General features: G+C 46.1%; 1 protein-coding gene across 2 annotated transcripts in view; it reads right to left on the bottom strand.

Moving 5' to 3' along the window:
- Window positions 1-15,860: 15,860 nt before the first annotated feature.
- Window positions 15,861-18,978, bottom strand: part of LOC146007125 (bactericidal permeability-increasing protein-like) — a 111,143-nt gene continuing 108,025 nt past the window's right edge. For both annotated transcript variants that reach the window (XM_083145499.1, XM_083145500.1), the window contains one exon: window positions 15,861-16,002. In XM_083145499.1, coding sequence (XP_083001625.1) covers window positions 15,946-16,002 — 57 coding nt within the window. In that variant the 3' untranslated portion in view covers window positions 15,861-15,945. The remainder of the gene's footprint in view (window positions 16,003-18,978) is intronic.

The following is an 18,978-nucleotide window of genomic DNA, read 5'->3' as shown; positions in this document are numbered from 1 at the left end:
GAACAGATTATCCCCATGGGGGCTCCAGTCGAGCCGGAGCACCACCCGCTGTATATATATATATATATATATATATATATATATATATACTATACAGTATACCACCCACTGGCTGTTATAAGACACATCCAGTGGGTGTTCGAAGACACGCCCACAAGTCATAAAACAACCCCTCCAGCATGCCGCAGCGCACTGTCCCTCTTTACAACTTTCAAATATTGGCGCAGATGTATTAAGCCTTAACAAGAGATACTGTAAATGCAAGTGTGGTAAAGAGAGATAAACGTCCAGCCAATCACCTGCTAACTGCCATGTTACAGGCTGCGTTTGAAAAAAGTCAGTAAGGAGCTGATTGGCTGGACATTTATCTCTCTTTATCACCCTTGCATTTATCTCTTGTAAAGGCTTAATACATTTGCCCCATTGGGAGGTATGCATTTACTGTACTTATATGAGTATGAACTATGAAGAAATTACTTTTACAGGAAACAAAGCTATATTCAAGCAAATGGAATGTGCTAAAGTGAACTTTCCTCTTTATTATTATGGGCGCTAATTATGCATTTTTCAGATTTTTTCTTTAGCAATCCATTCTGGGTAATGTTCAATCTGTAATAACAAATCATATAATCAACAACAGTGCTAGCATGCTTCAAATACTGTATAATTCAGTCACAGCATGAAACAGAAAACAAACCATTCTATTGTGCTGCAATAAGACTACGTTCCACTTAAAACGTTATTTTCTGTCTGGAACGGTAGCAAGCTCTGCAGTAAGTACAGAGGGGCACACCACTCCTATACAGGGATACATTTATGCCACTATTACACGCTGGGATTGAATCTAGTTGGTTCAGTAAGCCATGGTTGCGAAGGGATGTGTAACGAAGATACATCCACTCACATGCCGCCGCTGTACGAGAAATCATTTAATGGTCACCGACCAGTGAATGATTACTCTTGCCTTCGTAATTAAAAGTCAGTCTCAACTGACTGTTATTTGTGGGCGCCAGGACAAAGACAAATGACATCAGCTGCCCACCCCCAGCAGGCATCGGTCCACCCGCATACCCATCTCTCCCTCCCTACTGCGAATGGCCCGGTGAGTCAGTAACGCTCTGTGGCCGTTCCCAGTCGGGGTTTGTACATGCACAGAAATATGCATACGCAAACCCCGACCATCGGTGCAGGGTCTGAATTAAGATCACTGCATGTGATCCATAAGCGGCCACACAGTGTTTTTACTATAGCTGCACTTTTTGCACTCTAGGTTTTGGTTTGAGCTAAGGAATCCACTGCAGCCAAGTTGCTTAGTTGCACCTTTTAGCTACCTTTAAGAATGGTTTGTGAAGTAATGTAAGTTTCTCCTGACGCTAGACTAGCTGCTCAGATGATAGGCTGGGGTCTGGGATTACCAGAGGAGTCATTGGACTATTTACTAAATTATAATCTACTGTAATCTGTAACTGCTGAAATGCACGCCAATGTCCTATCCGCTGACAGAGTCAGGGCCGGTGTAAGGTTTCTCGGAACCCTAGGCAAAAATCAACCTTCTGCCCCCTCAGGAACATAACTCCCAGAGGCAATGGCGATGTCATCCTCCGGATTAACAGAACTGGAGGGGCACCTGCATGTACAGCAGCACCTGTGCGGTTCACAGCGGGATCCAGGTGTGATCACTGCTCTTCCACTAGAGCTCTGCGGTGCACCCACATAGTTAAATGGCTTTATCCCAGGATCCAGACTCAGTGGCGCCCCCCCAGATCCTGGCACCCTAGGCAGCTGCCTAAAACTGCCTAGTGGTAGAGCCGGCCCTGGACAGAGTGTATATATATATATATATATATATATATATATATATATCAGTGACGTGCGGTGGTGGCTGTGAATGGAGAGGCACTGTCACAGCCATCACCGCACCCCCCCCCCCTTCCCGGCCCTCATGATTGGCTGCAGCCGACACCTGCTGCCCCCCTTCCAGCAGCCGGCCAGCAAACTTTCCCCACCGCCATCTCCGTCCTCCCCGCCAACCCCTCATCCCGCACCTGGCCGCCGATGACACCAGCGCCATTCCCCGCCGCCACCTCTGTCCCCCTTCATAACGTTGTACTTACCAGGCAGGGGAGAGGGACACATCGCGCGGCAGGGAACCGGGACTCGGGAGCCAGGGCACAGGGGAGCAGGGGAGGGGGGAACAGAAGTGACACTGTCACGCTTAAATGACAGGGGCTGCTGTGATTGGACAGCAGCTGGATCTGCTGTCCAATCACAGCAGCCCCTGTCAATTAGGCACTTCTAGAAGTGCTGCTTTTGGCATTATTTTTAAAGGCCTTATTTTAGCCAACAGCTTAGCCCCGCCCCCCGCTTCTTCCCCTTGCCATTCTTTGTGGGAGGCACGCTTATCGGTGCCTCCCAAACTAGGTTAAATAATTAAATGTAGTAAAATAATCTAAAGGAAATACTTATAACACAGAATATGTGTCATAGGTATATTCTTTGTATTATTTTGAAACAAAATGACAGGGGAAGCACTGCCTCCCCTGACTGCACGTCCCTGAGATATATATATATATATATATATATATATATATAGGTGTCACTATGTAATTGGGATTTAAAGGCAGGTAGGCAATGTAAAAAAGCAATGAAGAAGGCAAGTCAGATGCTTGGTTGCATAGGGAGAGGTATCAGCAGTAGAACGAAAGAAGTAATAATGTCACTGTATACAGTGGCGGATTCAGGGGGGGGGGCACCCTGACGTGCCCCCCTTTGTAGCTGAGGACCAGGGCTTTCCAACGAGCCCAGCCCCGTGTCTCTAGCCTCCCGGGAACCGGAGATATCGCCTGGCAAAGCTGTAACGTTTTTTTCCCCATAGGATAATATGGGACCCGTCAATTCCGACCCCCCCACCCGGTTCCGGCGGCTGCCAGTTCCCCCCCTGGCATCGCAGAAGCTTGTGGTTGATCTCATTCCATTCCAAATCGCTGGGCCTTCAATATGTTACCAGGCTGGTCCATATCGGTCAATTGGTTTCAGAGATATTGCATGTAAACCAATTTTTTTTATTTTTGAAATGTAATTTCATGGCTGATTATGTTCTTTGAGGGCAGATTACTCTGGAACCAAATGTTCCAGTTTCACTGGACCAAAATCATTCAAAGCCCACTCAAAAGTTCTTCAATATGATATTTGTCTCATGTAAATGGGTCAGTTGGTTCCGAAGATATAGCCGGTTAAATTAGATAACTGGTTAAAGGGGGGAAGGGGGGGGTTTTCTCTCCCCCTCACACCAGAAAATGCAGGAACTAGGCTTGTGTAAAAGGGGTCAACCTGGGAATGCATTTTCTGGTGTGAAAGGGGTATTTTTTCAAATAGCCGGGACCTGCAGTGCTCTGAATACAGCCAGGCTCTGCCATCACTTCTGCCTGGCGGCAGCTGTCCCCGTTTACCGCGAGCATGTATTCCCCCTTGGCAATGAGCATGTAATCCCACATGGCAACAAGCATGGAACCTCTGGCAATGAGCATGGAACCCTTGGCAATGAGCATGTAGATAAGCAGCACTTATGTAGCATAATTTTTAATAGGCATTATGGTGTTTGGCAAAATACATAATGGACATAATAGCGTGTAACTTAACGTGTAATGGACATTATGGTGTAAATGTTTAATGCGCGCCTTTGGTGCACAATGTCCCTGTTTATGAAGCGTATTGTGAATTTTGGCTTAATCTGTGTGGCATTATGTGAATTCTGGCTCAATCCATGTGGCATTATGTGAATTCTGGCTCAATCCATGTGGCATTATGTGAATTTTGTCTCAATCCATTTGGCATTATGTGAATTTTGTCTCAATCTGTGTGGCATTATGTAAATTCTGGCTCAATCCGTGTGGCATTATGTGAATTTTGGCTCATTCCATTTGGCATCATGTGTAAGGGGCAAGTACTGTATAATGGGGTGTAGTATTTTGTTGCATAATGTGTGAAGTTGTATATGGTGTTGTACACTACACTCAAGGACACGCCCCCTTCGGTGCGTGCACAATTACATCCTTCACTTTTGTCACCATGGTGGGCCTGCGTACTTTAACTGCCAGGGCCTATTTTTAATCCCATTCCCACCCTCTCTCTGCCGCTCTCTTAGCATGTACACTGGCACCACTAACACTGCCCCTCCCCCACCTAAACCCTCTTTTATCATGGTGCCCCCCCTGTCATTTTATCCTGGATCCGCCCCTGACTGTATAGGTCATTGGTACGACCTTATCTAGAGTACTGTGTTCAGTTCTGGAGGCCATGTCATTAGAGACTGTACAAAGAAGGGCAACTAAAATGGTGCATGGCCAGGGCCGGTGCAAGGCACCGGAGTGCCCCAGGCGAGTCGGGGTGGGGGCGCCCCGGTGCCTGGGGAGGGGGGGGTACCTGTCCTGCGGCGCTGTGTATTTAAAGCTGGCGGCGGTGGCAGAGAGGGGTCCCTGCAGTCAACGAGCGCTATCCGCCGGGCTATGCGGAAGCGCTTCTGTTGTGAAAACACTGGCCGCACGGCGCACGCTGATTGGCTGAATCTCAGCCAATCAGCGTGCCAACAGTGTTTTCACAACAGAAGCGCTTCCGCATAGCCCAGCGGATAGCGCTCGTTATTTCTTATTGACTGCAGGGACCCCTCGCTGCCTCCGCCGCCAGCTTTAAATACACAGCGCCGCAGGACAGGTACCCCCGCGGCACGGGGGGGCAAAATGCCGCCCTCCAGTGGCCGGCGCCCTAGGCAAATGCCTAGATTTGCCTAGTGGTAGCGCCGGCCCTGTGCATGGCCTACAGTACATCACAAAACGTACCAGGAAAGGCTAAAAGATCTTACTATGTATACTTTGGAGCAGAGAAGGGAAAGGGGAGACATGATAGAAACTTTCAAATATATCAAGGACTTTAACAAGGTACAGGTGGGAGACATTCTTCACAGGAAGAGGAGTGGCAGAACAAGAGGACATGCACTGAAACTAGAGAGAGGAAGATTCAGGGGAAATTTGAGGAAGAATTACTTCACAGAAAGAGTAGTAGATAAGTGGAATAGCCTCCCATCAGAGGTGGTAGACGCAAATACAGTAGTACAATTTAAACATGTTTGGGATAGGCATATTGATATCCTTACAAAAAATAAGGATAAAATATGATTTGAGGTAACATGTTTAAAAAAGGGGCAGACTAGATGGGCCAAGTGGTTCTTATCTGCCGTAAAATTCTATGTTTCTATGTTTATGTATATATACACATTGTGACAAGAACACTGGAGTAGTGATCAGGGGCGGATCCAGGATAAAATGACAGGGGGGGCACCATGATAAAAAAGGGTTTGGGTGGGGGAGGGGCGGTGTTAGTGGTGCCAGTGTACATGCTAAGAGTGGCAGGAGAGGGTGGGAATGGAATAAAAAATAGGCCCTGACATTTAAAGTACGCAGGCCCACCATGGCGACAAAAGTGAAGGATGTAATTGTGCGCGCGCCAAAGGCGGGCTCCGGAAAAGGGTGTGTGGCCACTCAACAGGGGGCGTGTCAACACCATATACAACTTCTACACATTATGTAACAAAATACTAGACCCCATTATACTTGCCCCTTACACATGATGCCAAATGGAATGAGCCAAAATTGACATAATGCCACATGGATTGAGCAAAAATTCAAATAATGCCACATGAATTGTTGTCAAAATTCACATAATGCCACACAGATTGAGCCAAAATTTACATAATAACACACACGGATTGAGCCAAAATTCACATAATGCCAAATGGATTGTGTCAAAATTCACATAATGCCACACGGATTGAGCCAAATGCATAAAATGCCATACGGATTGAGCCAAAATTCACATAATGCCACATGGATTGAGCCAAAATTCACATAATGCCACACGGATTGAGCCAAAATTCACATAATGCCACACGGATTGGGAAAAAATTCACATAATGTCAAATGGATTGAGCCAAAATTCACATAATGCCACATGGATTGAGCCAAAATTCACATAATGCCACACGGATTGAGACAAAATTCACATAATGCCACATGGATTGAGCCAGAATTCACATAATGCCACACAGATTAAGCCAAAATTCACAATACACTTCATAAACAGGGACATTGTCCACCAAAGGCTCGCATTAAACATTTACACCATAATGTCCATTACACGTTAAGTTACACGCCATTATGTCCATTATGTGTTATGCCAAACACCATAATGCCTATTAAAAATGATGCTACATAAGTGCTGCTTCTCTACATGCTCATTGCCAGAGGTTCCATGCTCGTTGCCATGTGGGCTTACATGCTCATTGCCAAGGGGGAATACATGCTCGTGGTAAATGGGGGACAGCCGCCGCCAGGCAGAAGTGATAGCCACTGACAGTGGCAGAGCCTGGCTGTATTCAGAGCACTGCAGGTCCCGGCTATTTGAAATAATACCCCTTTCACACCAGAAAATGCATTCCCAGGTTGGCCCCTTTTACACTAGCCTAGTCCCTGCATTTTCTGGTGTGAGGGAGAGAGAAAACCACCCCTCCCCCCTTTAACCAGTTATCTCATTTAGGGGCAGATGTATTAAGCCTGGAGAAGAGATAAACTGGAGATAAAGTGGAGATAACCTGGAAGAGTTAACGCACCAGCCAATCAGCTGTGTTTGAAATATGACATTTGGGATCTGATTGGCTGGTGCGTTATCTCCTTCCAATTTATCTCCAGTTTATCTCTTCACCAGGCTTAATACATCTGCCCCTTAACCGGCTATATCTTCGGAACCAACTGACCCATTTACATGTGACAAGTACTGTATTATATTGAAGAACTTTTTATCTGGCTTTGAATGATTTTGGTCCAGTGAAACTGAAATGTTTGGTTCCAGCGTAATCTGCCCTCAAAGAACATGAACAGCTATGAAATTACATTTAAAAAATAAAAAAATCGGTTTACACGCAATATCTTTGGAACCGATTGACCGATTTGGACCAGCCTGATATCATATTGAAGGCCCAGCGATTTGGAATTGAATGAAGTCAACCACAAGCTTCTGTGATGCCAGGGCGGGAACTGGCAGCCATCGGAACTGGGTGGGGGTCGGAATTGACGGGTCCCATATTATCCTATGGGGAAAAAACTTTACAGGTTTGCCAGGCGATATCTCCGGTTCCCGGGGGGCTAGAGACACGGGGCTGGGCTCGTTGGAAAGCCCTGGTCCTCAGCTACAAAATAAATGACAGGGGGGCACGTGCCCGGGTGCCCCCCCCTGAATCCGCCACTGGTAATGATTAGGGCAGGTATATTTGTCCAAGGTTCTTGTCCTACACCTTTTAGAAACAGGTGTTTGACCTCACAGAGGGCTAATCAGCGAGCAGCTGTGAGTGGGATGAGAAAAGGCTGCCAGACTGAGCAGTGAGTGCAGACTGCCTGGTGAGACTGTGGAATCTCTGTGTGAGAAACAAGCTGCCTTATACAAGTGAGCCACCCAGTGTTGACTGGGAAACTTTGTGTTTTTGTTTAGTGACAGTTAGGAACATCCTGTGTTTAGTTAGTCCCGGACAGGCAAGGTATTTTCTTTTGATGCTTATTTTATTTTCTGCTGAATAAAACTGGTTGCGGCCAGTTGCACCACAAACACTGGACTTGTATGATTTCTCAGCTGCTGCTGGCTGCCTTCTACCCCAGGAAAAGGCATCCAAATTCCCCTACAGTGTTATAATAAAATATATATATATATATATATATTGGTTTGTCAATGCACTCACAGGGGTGCTGCTGTAGTAGTCCTTTCAGAGACATGTATAGATCCAAAGACAGGGCACTCACCAACCACAATTTTTCTTGCAATAAAAAGTGCTTTTATTCCTTATAAACGCTGCATAGTCCCAACGTTTCGGTCCTAAACAGGCGGAGTCACGGTGGATATTCCGCCTTGACACCATACACCCCAGAGGGTTAAATGACTCCCTGGGGCTAATACACTTTTTGTAAAGACAAAATAATGAGTGACTGTATTTCACTGTAGGAGGTCCCATGGTTGTCGATTAACAGAAGTTATAAAGGTTGTTCCATTAAAGTACCACACAAGAGTCTGACCTATAAGAATAAATAACAGCATTGGTGCAGACATGATTCATCTACTCTCTTTGAGTATCTGACAGTGGGGACATAACATCAGCTTTACAGAACCCCATTTTAATGTCATCTGTATATACAGCATAAAGCTGTCTAGGTATAACCTGGACACAATATCGTAGTCCACGAAGCAGTATATACTGGATGTATATGTATGTCTATTAACTGTTTTTCTCCCTTTTTTTATATACATCTTATAGCAGATGCTTAAGATTTTTTCAATTTTTTTTACAATTGCACTGTCACTTTAAGAGAAATATATATCTGTGCAAGAGAGCGCAGTCGTCCACTCACAAGTTGATTCATCAACACACCATGTTTGTGATATCCACTGAGAGTTGTTTTTAGCTATAGGCAATTAGATTGTCACTTTGTAATGAATGTAATTTTGTATGTTTGTATTCTAGCATTGCAGGTGCTATGCTAGGTAGTCCCTGGTGCGTCCCCGGACCCTGTGGTAGCCATGGCAACAGCCGGGTGCCGGCTCTGACGTAGCCGCCGGAAGTGAAGCTCCATGCACGGAAGTCGGGGCTGCGGGATTCCAGCCACGGAGGACGGGGGAGGAGACGCAGGGGTAAGTGTATTTAATGTGTGTAGTGTGCCCACTGTTCTTATCCTGACGAAGGGGCAAGATCCCCGAAACGTTGTCATTTTTTTTCACCTAGTTACCAGCATTTTTCCAGTCACTGAGTGCCGCCGTTCACAAGGAGTATATACAGTGGGTATCGTCCCACCACAGGAAGGTACCTGGGCAAGACACCCCTTCTATAGGGGTAACAGAGTGCCGGGAACAAGTTTGGAGACACATCTCTAATATATATATATATATATATATATATATATATATATATATAATTAGAGATGTGCAGACTCGGATTCCAGAGCCCCCACGAACGTCATCATTCCGAGCCCGGTTCTGAGCAGCGCTCAGAGATTCCCGCCTTACTCGGGTCCGTCCGCGTGGTCAGAACATCATCTCCTGGCGCCGGATTTCGCGAGGCTTTAAAAGCAGCTGCTGCGCCCGCCATCTTCACTGTAGTCTAGTAGTGGGTTGGGAAAGGGTGTGTTGGTGCTGCTGCTGGGGCTTAAACTTGAGCTTGACCTTGAACGCAATATTTTTTATTTGCTGGGGCTGTCTCTCAGTGCTGCTGTGTAGTCTAACTGTGTACTTGTAGTACTACTGTCTCCTCTGTGCGGTCTACCTCTGGTGTGCTGTGCTGCATACCTCCCAACAATCCAGATTTTAGCAGGACAGTCCCGATTACCGGGTCCTGTCCCGCTGTCCCACCTGCGGCCGGAGGTGTCCCGCTGCGGGGGGGGGGAGTTCGGAGCCCCCCCAATTTGACAAAATAGACGCTGTGCACATGCGCACAGCATCTATTCGCGGCCGAAAACGGGGACGCGGCTCATTTGCGTAAACCGTGCCCCTCATTTGCATAAGCCACACCCCCTTTTTGGGCGCTCGCGCGGCGAAGTGAGTTTCCCTATTTTATTCGCTGGGGCTGTCTCCCTCAGTGCTACTGTGTACTCTGTTCTCCTCTCTGCTTAGGGTGGGCTCTCCCTAGCAAGGAGGACAGTCTAACTGTGTACTTGTAGTACTACTGTCTCCTCTGTGCTGGGGCCTACCTCTGGTGCTGTGCTGTAATATTATATTATATGAATAATTAATTATATTATATATAATCCACTGGTGCTGGCTGCACTGAATCCGCCAGTATTATTTAGTTACTCATGCTGGCCACACATCAGACCAACTTTCCTCCAACCATCCAACTAGTTGCTTGGATGGAATAAAAATATGGTACTGTATGGGAGCAAATGTATTATTTACTTCTGAAATTTGCTTCCAAAATCTGGAAAAGGACAAAAACTGTTTCTCAGACACATTACTGTAGTTGAACCTGTTTGATTTAAACAGTTTGACTGAATGTTTTTGTCCGTTTTCCTGGGTTTGTAAGCACATTTCTGATTGTCCTTTGCTCCCATCCAGTACCAGATTTTTATTCCATCCAAGCAACTAGTTGGATGGTTGGAGGAAAGTTGGTCTGATGTGTGGCCAGCATCAGTCCACTGTTGCCACTGGCAGTGCTACTGCCTACCTAGTGTAACTACCTAGTACAGGGATGGCCAAAAGGTCGATCGCGATCTACCCGTCGATCGCGGAGGTCCCGCGGGTAGATCACGATCAACTTCCCTGCACAACACATAGCTGCTGAAGCCTCTGACAGAACAGAGGCTTCAAGCGTTCCCAGGGATGCAGTGCGCGGGTGCACAAGTGACGTCACCCGCGCACTGCAAGTGTGAAGAACATGTTGGAGCCGACTGGAAGGCTCAGCTTCAGCGGTATGTAGGATCAGCTGCGGCGGGGCAGAACTCCGCGCAGTGAGTAGCAGCAGAGAAGCTCAGCGGCGGCAGGACAGGACTGGGAGCGCTCAGCTGCAGCGGGACAGGACTCGGCGCACTGAGTGTCAGCAGAGAAGTTCAGCGGCGGCAGGATAGGGCTGGGAGCGATCATCTGCGGCGGGACAAGACTCAGTGCACAGTGAGTTGCAGCAGGGAGGCTCAGCGGCGGCGGGTAGCTGGACAGAAACAGCAGGGATGCTAAGTGCTGCACTGTGCATGTGGGGCGATAAGTTTGTCCACTTTTTTGTTTTTATATGTTGTGGGAGGGGGAGGGGCTGTCTTTACAAAAGTAAGTTCATCCCAGTGGCTGCCTGTGATAGAGTTTTGTGCCCCTAAATATAAATATATATATATATATATATATATTTTTTAGGGGCACAAAACTCCATCACAGGCAGCCACTGGGATGAATTTACATTTGTAAAGACAGCCCCTCCCCCTCTAAAAATTTTTTGTTTTGCCTCATTCAGTGTAAAATTTGGAGTTTGCGTCATAACGTGAGGCACAATGTGAATTTTAGCTCATTCTGTGTGCCATTGTGAAGTTTGCATCATTCCGTGTGGCGCAATGTGAAGTTTGCATCATTCCGTGTGGCGCAATGTAAAGTTTGCATCATTCCGTGTGGCGCAATGTGAAGTTTGCATCATTCCGTGTTGTGCAGTGTGAACTTTGCATCATTTCATGTGGCGCTATGTGAACTTTGCATCATTCCGTGTGGCGCACTAAAGTTTGAGTCATTTTGTGTGGCACACTGTGAATTTCTAGCTCATTCCCTGTGTCAGAATGTGAATTTCGGGCACATTCCCTGTGTCAGAATGTGAATTTCAGGCACATTCCGTGTTTCAGAATGTGAATTTCGGGCACATTCCCTGTGTCAGAATGTAAATTTTGGCCTCATTCCCTGTGTCAGAATGTGAATTTCGGGCATGTTCCCTGTGTCAGAATGTGAATTTCAGGCATGTTCCCTGTGTCAGAATGTGAATTTCAGGCACATTCCCTGTGTCAGAATGTGAATTTCAGGCACATTCCCTGTGTCAGAATGTGAATTTCAGGCACATTCTCTGCGTCAGAATGTGAATTTCGGGCACGTTCCCTGTGTCATGTGTGGCATACTGTAATGTGAAGTTTCTCTCATTCCGTGTTGCATAAGGTGTAGGGAACGTATTGCATTTGGAGGGGTATACTTTATACAGGGGGAGATGCCGGTAGATCCCCGGTAAGTAAGTGTACAAAACGTAGATCCCGGGTTGAAAAAGTCCGGCCACCCCTGACCTAGTACATGCTAGGCTGCTATATCTAATTTAATAAAAAAAAAAATACTTGTGCTGTGTGGGACTGTAAAAAATAATTCCATGCTGCTGGTGCACTGACGTGTGCCACTGAGTGCCACTGCCAAGCAGTACCTAATAATAAAATTAATTATTATAAATTCTGCTGATGCACATGCTAGTATTGCTGACGTATCTACCTGTCTTGTGCCTAGTACTGTCTTATCTACCTGTCTGGTGCCTAGTACTGCCGTATCTACCTGCCTGGTGCCTAGTACTGCCATATCTACCGCTGCAGTGCCACTCTTACATGAGCCACGTGTTTGTGCCACACACTTGTGTGGCTGAGCATAGTTATCCAGCTACCTCGGTGCAACCTTTTGCCCTAAAAACAATATTGTGAGGTGTGACATGTTCAGAATAGCCTGGAAATGAGTGGAAATGAATGTTATCTAGGTTAATATAGCGTAGGAGCAACCCCCCCCCCCCCCCAAATTCTGCGATTTTAGCAGTTTTTATGCTTTTTTAACAAAAAAATCAGAACCCAAAACCCCAAAAATCCAAACACAAAACACTTAGGAGGTGTTTTGCCAAAACACATTAGAACCCTAAACCTCAAGGTAATCAGAACCCGAAAAGTGGCCGGTGCACATACCTAATAAATAAATAAATATATATATATATATATATATATATATATATATATATATATATATATATATATAAGCTTGCTTTGGGGTATAAATACTGGAGTTTTTGAAAGAAAGTCCCGGGACACTCATTTCCATGAATTGCATAAGTTAAGATGTTTATTTTGTTTATTTATCATGTCTGAAATCATTTCTCTCATTTTGTTCTGAGTTCAAAATTTTGTCGTGCTCCTTCCCGCCAAAAATATGTGCCATCAGTGTACACTCCTGAGTATCAGCACAAAAAAAGTACAGGGTACACCGGTATGAGGTGTTATCTTAGAAGTCGGGGCATGCCTACTCCGTATTCTATTCAACTTAACTTAAACCTTTACAGAAACCTGGTCATACTGTATGATCATCTTTAATTCATTCCCAGACCCCTGCTATACATATCTTATTGGTCCTTAGTAGAGATGAGCGGGTCCGGATTCCCGAGATCCGACAGATCCGAATATCGGGGATCCGGGCCAGATCCGAGCCGGCTCGGGAGTTCCCGCCTGAATTCCGGACCAATAACGAGGCCGAACGTCATCATCGCGCTGTCGGATTCTCGCGGGAGCGGGATCTTATAAAAGACGCACGCGCGCCCCGCCATCTTCACTCCAATCTTGGAGAGGGAAGAGGGTGGTTGGGAAGCTCTGTGTGCTCCGTGCTGTGCTCTGTGCCATGTGCTCCATGACCTGACCTGTGCCCTCACTGCCCTGTGCTGTGCTCCGTGCCATGTGCTCCGTGCTGTGCTCCGTGACCTGCCCTCACTGCCCTGTGTTGTAGACTTGTGATCTGAGCCCTGTAGTGTGATTTAACTAACTAGGTGCTGCAGTGCTCACACGCAGGGGCTGTCCAGGGGCTGTCCTGTGGCCTGTGCCCTGTTGTGATTTATTTAGCCCTAAGCCCTGTGTTGTGATTAATTTTATTTAGCCCTGAACCCTGTGTTTTTTTTGTGATTTAATTAACTAACTCAGTGCTGCAGTGCTCACACGCAGGGGCTGCAGTGCTGCTGAGTAGTACACTGTGTACAGGGGCAGCATTAAGGGGCTGTGTCTAGTGTGACGGCCTATATCTTATCCATTGTCCAGTGTCAAGAGTCACTCACGACATATATCCTGTGTCCTGTCCTGTGTGACGACTGACGACATATCCTGTGTCCAGTGTGACGACATATATCCTGTGTCCAGTGTGACGACATATATCCTGTGTCCAGTGTGACGACATATATCCTGTGTCCAGCGTGACATATATCCATTGTCCAGTGTGACGACATATATCCTGTGTCCAGTGTGACGACATATATCCAGTGTGACGACATATATCCTATATCCAGTGTGACGACATATATCCTGTGTCCAGTGTGACGACATATATCCTGTGTCCAGTGTGACGACATATATCCTGTGTCCAGTGTGACGACATATATCCAGTGGCCAGTGTGACGACAATATATCCTGTGTCCAGTGTCACAAGTCACAACATATATCCTGTGTCCAGTGTGACATGTAATGTGTGCCGGCATATATCCTGTGTCCAGCGTGACCTATATCCATTGTCCAGTGTGACGACATATATCCTGTGTCCACTGTGACGACATATATCCTGTGTCCAGTGTGACGACATATATCCTGTGTCCAGTGTGACAAGGTCCACAAGTGTAAGGTCCACATGTATGTGATGCCCACTGCTGTCGCCTAGCTTAGTCATCCAGCTACCTCGGGATAACCTTATGGCCCTACTAAAGTATATGAAAACGATTTTGTGAGCTGTGAAGTGATCAAAATTGTCTAGAAATGAGTGGAAACTAATGTTATTGAGCTTAATAACACTTTAGGGGCAAAAACAGGCCCGAAAACTATTATTTTAGCAATTTTTAGCATTTTTCCAAATAAATCCAGATCCAAAACCAAAACCAAAACCCGCAAGGGTGGTTTTGCCAAAACCAATCCAGATCCAAAACACGAAGGGAGATCCAGATCCAAAACCAAATCCAAAACCCGAAAAAGTGGCCGCCGCACATCTCTAGTCCTTAGCAGAAGTCTGTATCTTCTGATAATGTATGACCATTTCTCACTCCCTTTTCCAAGAACTACTTATCCACCTATGTAAATCCCTGATTATGTACTTCTCCGGGATTCACGCTGATAACGCAGAGATTTGTTTGATAAGATTAGATATGATTGATAACCCAAACCTGTATATATTTACCTTATTACCTTTAAATATAACGGCAACGCTGAAATGATTGCACACCCACACAACCTTGTTAGAAAATGTATGGCAATGCTTTACTTGAAAAATAGCTTCATTACAGGTATTTGCAAATTCAGACTAACACAAGAAACATAAAACTGACTAGCTAATACTTAAACAGTAATTCTAAATCAAATCAAAATGGACACCTTTCAAGGACAGTGATCAGCTATGATTAAACCTCCTTCATAATTACCTCCAGCCCCCTGTGCTTCCTTGTTCTTCCTCAACTGCCTCCCCCTCCTTCTATAGCTCTGATATTTAAACCTTAATCATATTAATTAATTACTCATAAGCATTGAGTCTTATTGGAAAGCTCTGCTTTCAATCATGATGTCATAATTAACCCAACACCCAACTTCAGTGGCCTTGGGGGTCTACGCATGTGTGGCCTTGTTCCCATATTATTCAGTTTGTGGAGTCTAGGTGTCTGTCCTTGCTCCATTATACTGTCAACATCACATTCTTAAGCTTCTAAAACCAAAAGCAATTCTCTATAAGAAATCACTTTTACAGCACTGTTCTGAATGATCAGCCATTTTATAATATTATTATGCAAGTCATGCCTAACAAAATGGCCACCGTTTCTGACATATTATAACTGTTTAGCGCAAAGGGAAGGCCTCATACGCAGTGAATAGTACATTGTGCAACAAGCTAAAGTCATCTGCAGCAATAATAGCAGCAGTCAGGAAAACAGAATATAATAAAAGCATAGATTTATTGATTCGTTGATTTTCTGTATTATCAACGCTTTTAAATACTTTTGTACTGTACTGTAGATTCCTGTTATACTGTAACTGTACAGTGATGCAGAGCATTGTGTCTATTTAGAAATTAAAAAGAATACTGATGATAATACTACAATGAGTTGTAAGGGAAAAGTCTCTCAACTGCTGTTAGGTTAAAGTTACACAGCAACTATCGATGTTGGTTTCAAGATAGAAATGATCCCATTAAACCTGGCATTAATTAATGAAGCTGCAGCAAATTTTTCCTGCTCACATGCCTACAGGATGATTGATCCAAAGAATACAGTAGTCAATAACAGTCAGTGAAATGTGTTTATTCAAATGAAAGACAATGAAGTATAGAAAGGTGGCTGGTCCAATAGCATTCCATGACAATATTTCTTCCATATAAGATGATTTGTAATGTGCTTGTATGTTGAAATATAATATATGGGAAGATTCATGACTGTACTTTCCAAGGTATGTAATACATATTCGTTGACACCAATAAACAGCCCTAAAATGATAAGACTTTGATGAGTGCAACTGTGTAGCAGCCTATATTATACATAATGTAAATGTAGCACTAAACGTATTTGAGAACCACCACCAATAAGCATCAATGGTAATAAAATTAATGCATAATCAATTCAAGGGACCCTAAGGATTGTTTATATCCTCTATATGTGTCCGCTTTCAAATGCTCTGAGTTATTGGCCAAATGTTGTACTTACCATATATACACGAGTATAGGCCTACTTTTTCAGAACATTTTTTATGCTGAAAAAGCCCCCCTCGGCTTATACTTGAGTGAGGATCCCACTTGAGTCAATAAGTTTTCCCAGTTTTTTGTTGTAAAATTAGGTGCCTCGGCTTATATTCAGGTCGACTTATACTCGAGTATATACGGTAATCATTATATTATGTGATGTTCCCCTGAAGGAATATATTGTACAAGGTACAAAACACTGAAATAGGCTGCTGAGCAGAGCTATACTGATGGTGGTTCGATCAGCTCTGCATAAACTCCTATGAGGTATTACAGTAATTATTCCATGTATGTGAATTTTCATTTGTGAGCACTACAAGTACCAGCGTTCTGCATAAACTCCTATGAGGTTTTGCAGTAATTATTCCATGTATGTGAATTTTCATTTGTCTCTTGAAAGCACTTCTGCTAATCTGTATTATGGCCACTGCATAACCAGTGCATACCTCCCAACATGACGCTCTCCAGGAGGGACACAATGCTCTGTTTCTGGACTTTCCTCTGAATGTATGATTGCCATCACCTGTGTTGAACAGGGTAATTGATAAGAAAGGTGTTATTCAACACAGGTGATGCAGTTATTCATTCAGAGGGAAGTCCAGAAACAGAGCATTGTGTCCCTTCTGGAGAGGGTCATGTTGGGAGGTATGCCGTTCTTGTATTAGTAAGGACAGGGCTGGGCAATTGCGGCCCTCCAGATGTTAATGAACTACTCATCCCAGGATGCTTTGCATTAGTTTTGCTATGTGGACATGCTGAAACTGATGCAAGGCATGCTGGGATGTGTTGCCCAGCCCTGACCAAGGACAAGGTTTTTGTCATGTGGGGTAGGGCAGAGTTCAATGCTAGGGTGACCATGGACCAGTTTGCAGGGCTGGGCAATTGCGGCCCTCCAGCTGTTGAGCAACTACACATCCCAGCATGCCTTGCATTAGTTTCAGCATGGCCACATAGCAAAACCAATGCAAAGCATCCTGGGATGTGTAGTTCCTCAACATCTGGAGGGCCGCAATTGCCCAGCCCTGAGTAAGGATGTGTTTAGTGTTTTTTTTTTTTTACCTGCTTGAAGCTGTTGTTCAGTGAGGCATAATATATTAGAGCGTACTTGGCCTAGTGTTTTTTTAAAACAGGCTAATTTATGTCCTTTGATTAGTGGTCATGTGACCTCAGTTGTAGCCTCTCAATCAGACCTGATATATCTGCATATAGATGGCAGTTGTCTGCCTGGGCAGTTGGAAATATACGAAGTAAGAAATTACAAAGTGGGAATTACTCTTAAAGAACAGTTAAAAAAAAAACTGTTGTAAAACATTGAACAACATCAAACAAGGTAATTCCAAAAATTACTACACTTATTTACTAAACTTATCCATTCTACATAACCCTGTCTCAAACATACACACAATCACATCATCCTCACCCAGGAGCAGATTTCGACTTCAATCCAGCCCGGGAAAAAAATCGTGTAGCAGCCCGGGCGGGAGGGGGGGGCAGTGTATGTAATGTGGGGGGGGGAGTGTCTATGCAATGTGGGGAGGTGGCGGCCGTGGATGTAATGTAAAGGGAGGGGGGGCGGCTTTCGATGTAATGTAATGCGGGGAGGTCGGTGTCTGTAATCCCGGGTGGGGGGGGGGCTCACCTGCTGCTTTCTGCTGGCTCCTGATGGGGGAACGGGAGCTGGGAGCCCGCTGCCGCCGCACTTGTAGGCCGATGGGAGGTGCTGTCAGGGCCGCCGACAGGGGGGTGCCAGGGGTACAGCTGTCCTGGGCCCCGGCCTCTGGAGGGGCCCGGGCAGCTGCCCACAGTGGCATGGCACCCCTCCGCACAATGCCACCCGGCGCCGGCGGCAGGCACGCACAATACACAGTGCAGCCTGCAGAGCACCGAGCCTAGGATATAAGAGGGGCTCAGCGCTCTGCAGGCTGCACTGTACAGTGAGTGCTCCGTCCGAGTCCCGATGCCTGGAGGGAGAAGATGCTGCTGCCGCAGGTAAGTAATAGTAATTGGCGGGGTGCCGGTACGTGTGGGGGGTGGTTGTGGTGTGCCACTCGCGAGGGGAGGGTGTGCCGCCGGCGTGCGCGTGGTGTGTGTGTGCCGCTGGGGGCCCGGGCTGAAGGTCAGTCCCAGGCCCCAACATTACTAGCGGCGGCCCTGGGTGCTGTGCGCTATCGCACATGTGCTGCGGCCCTCCCACAGCCAGGGCCGGCGCTACCCACTCAGCAGCTCCTGCAAATCAGGGAGGCGCCATGCTGAAAAGGCGCTGTCTCCCTCCCTGCTCTGCTAAAGCTGCCTCAGCCCTCACTGTCACTGCCTCCTGCACGCTGCCCACAGCGCCTGTCTGACAGCGGGTGGGCGACAGTATAAAGAGCTGCTCCCTGCACCACGAGTGCACACAGCCTGCATGCCACCCGCAGTGCATGTCTGACAGCGGGGGGCAGTATGGAGAAGCTGAGCAGCTCCCTGCACCGTGCACACACTGTCCTCCTCCTGCGACCTGCCCCCTCTTAGTCACAGACACTTGCGCTGAGGCATGTATCGCTGTCTGTGAATGCCTGGATGACATGTCATGTCCTGATCCACCCCCTACCCATTGCTCCCTGTGCCTGTCAGCTGTCAATGAAATGACGAACAGGCAGCAGCGCCGCCTCCCCTTCCTTCCCTCTTCTCAGTGAGCTGTGCAAGTGCCACTGCCAGTCCTCAACACTCCGCCCCCTCTATCTCATC

This window comes from Crinia signifera, chromosome 6 (genome assembly GCF_055691185.1).
Source record: "Crinia signifera chromosome 6, ASM5569118v1, whole genome shotgun sequence".
NCBI classification, from domain to species: Eukaryota; Metazoa; Chordata; class Amphibia; order Anura; family Myobatrachidae; genus Crinia; species Crinia signifera.
The sequence above is the reverse complement of the archived record's forward strand: the minus strand, read 5'-3'. Positions and strand labels throughout refer to the sequence as shown.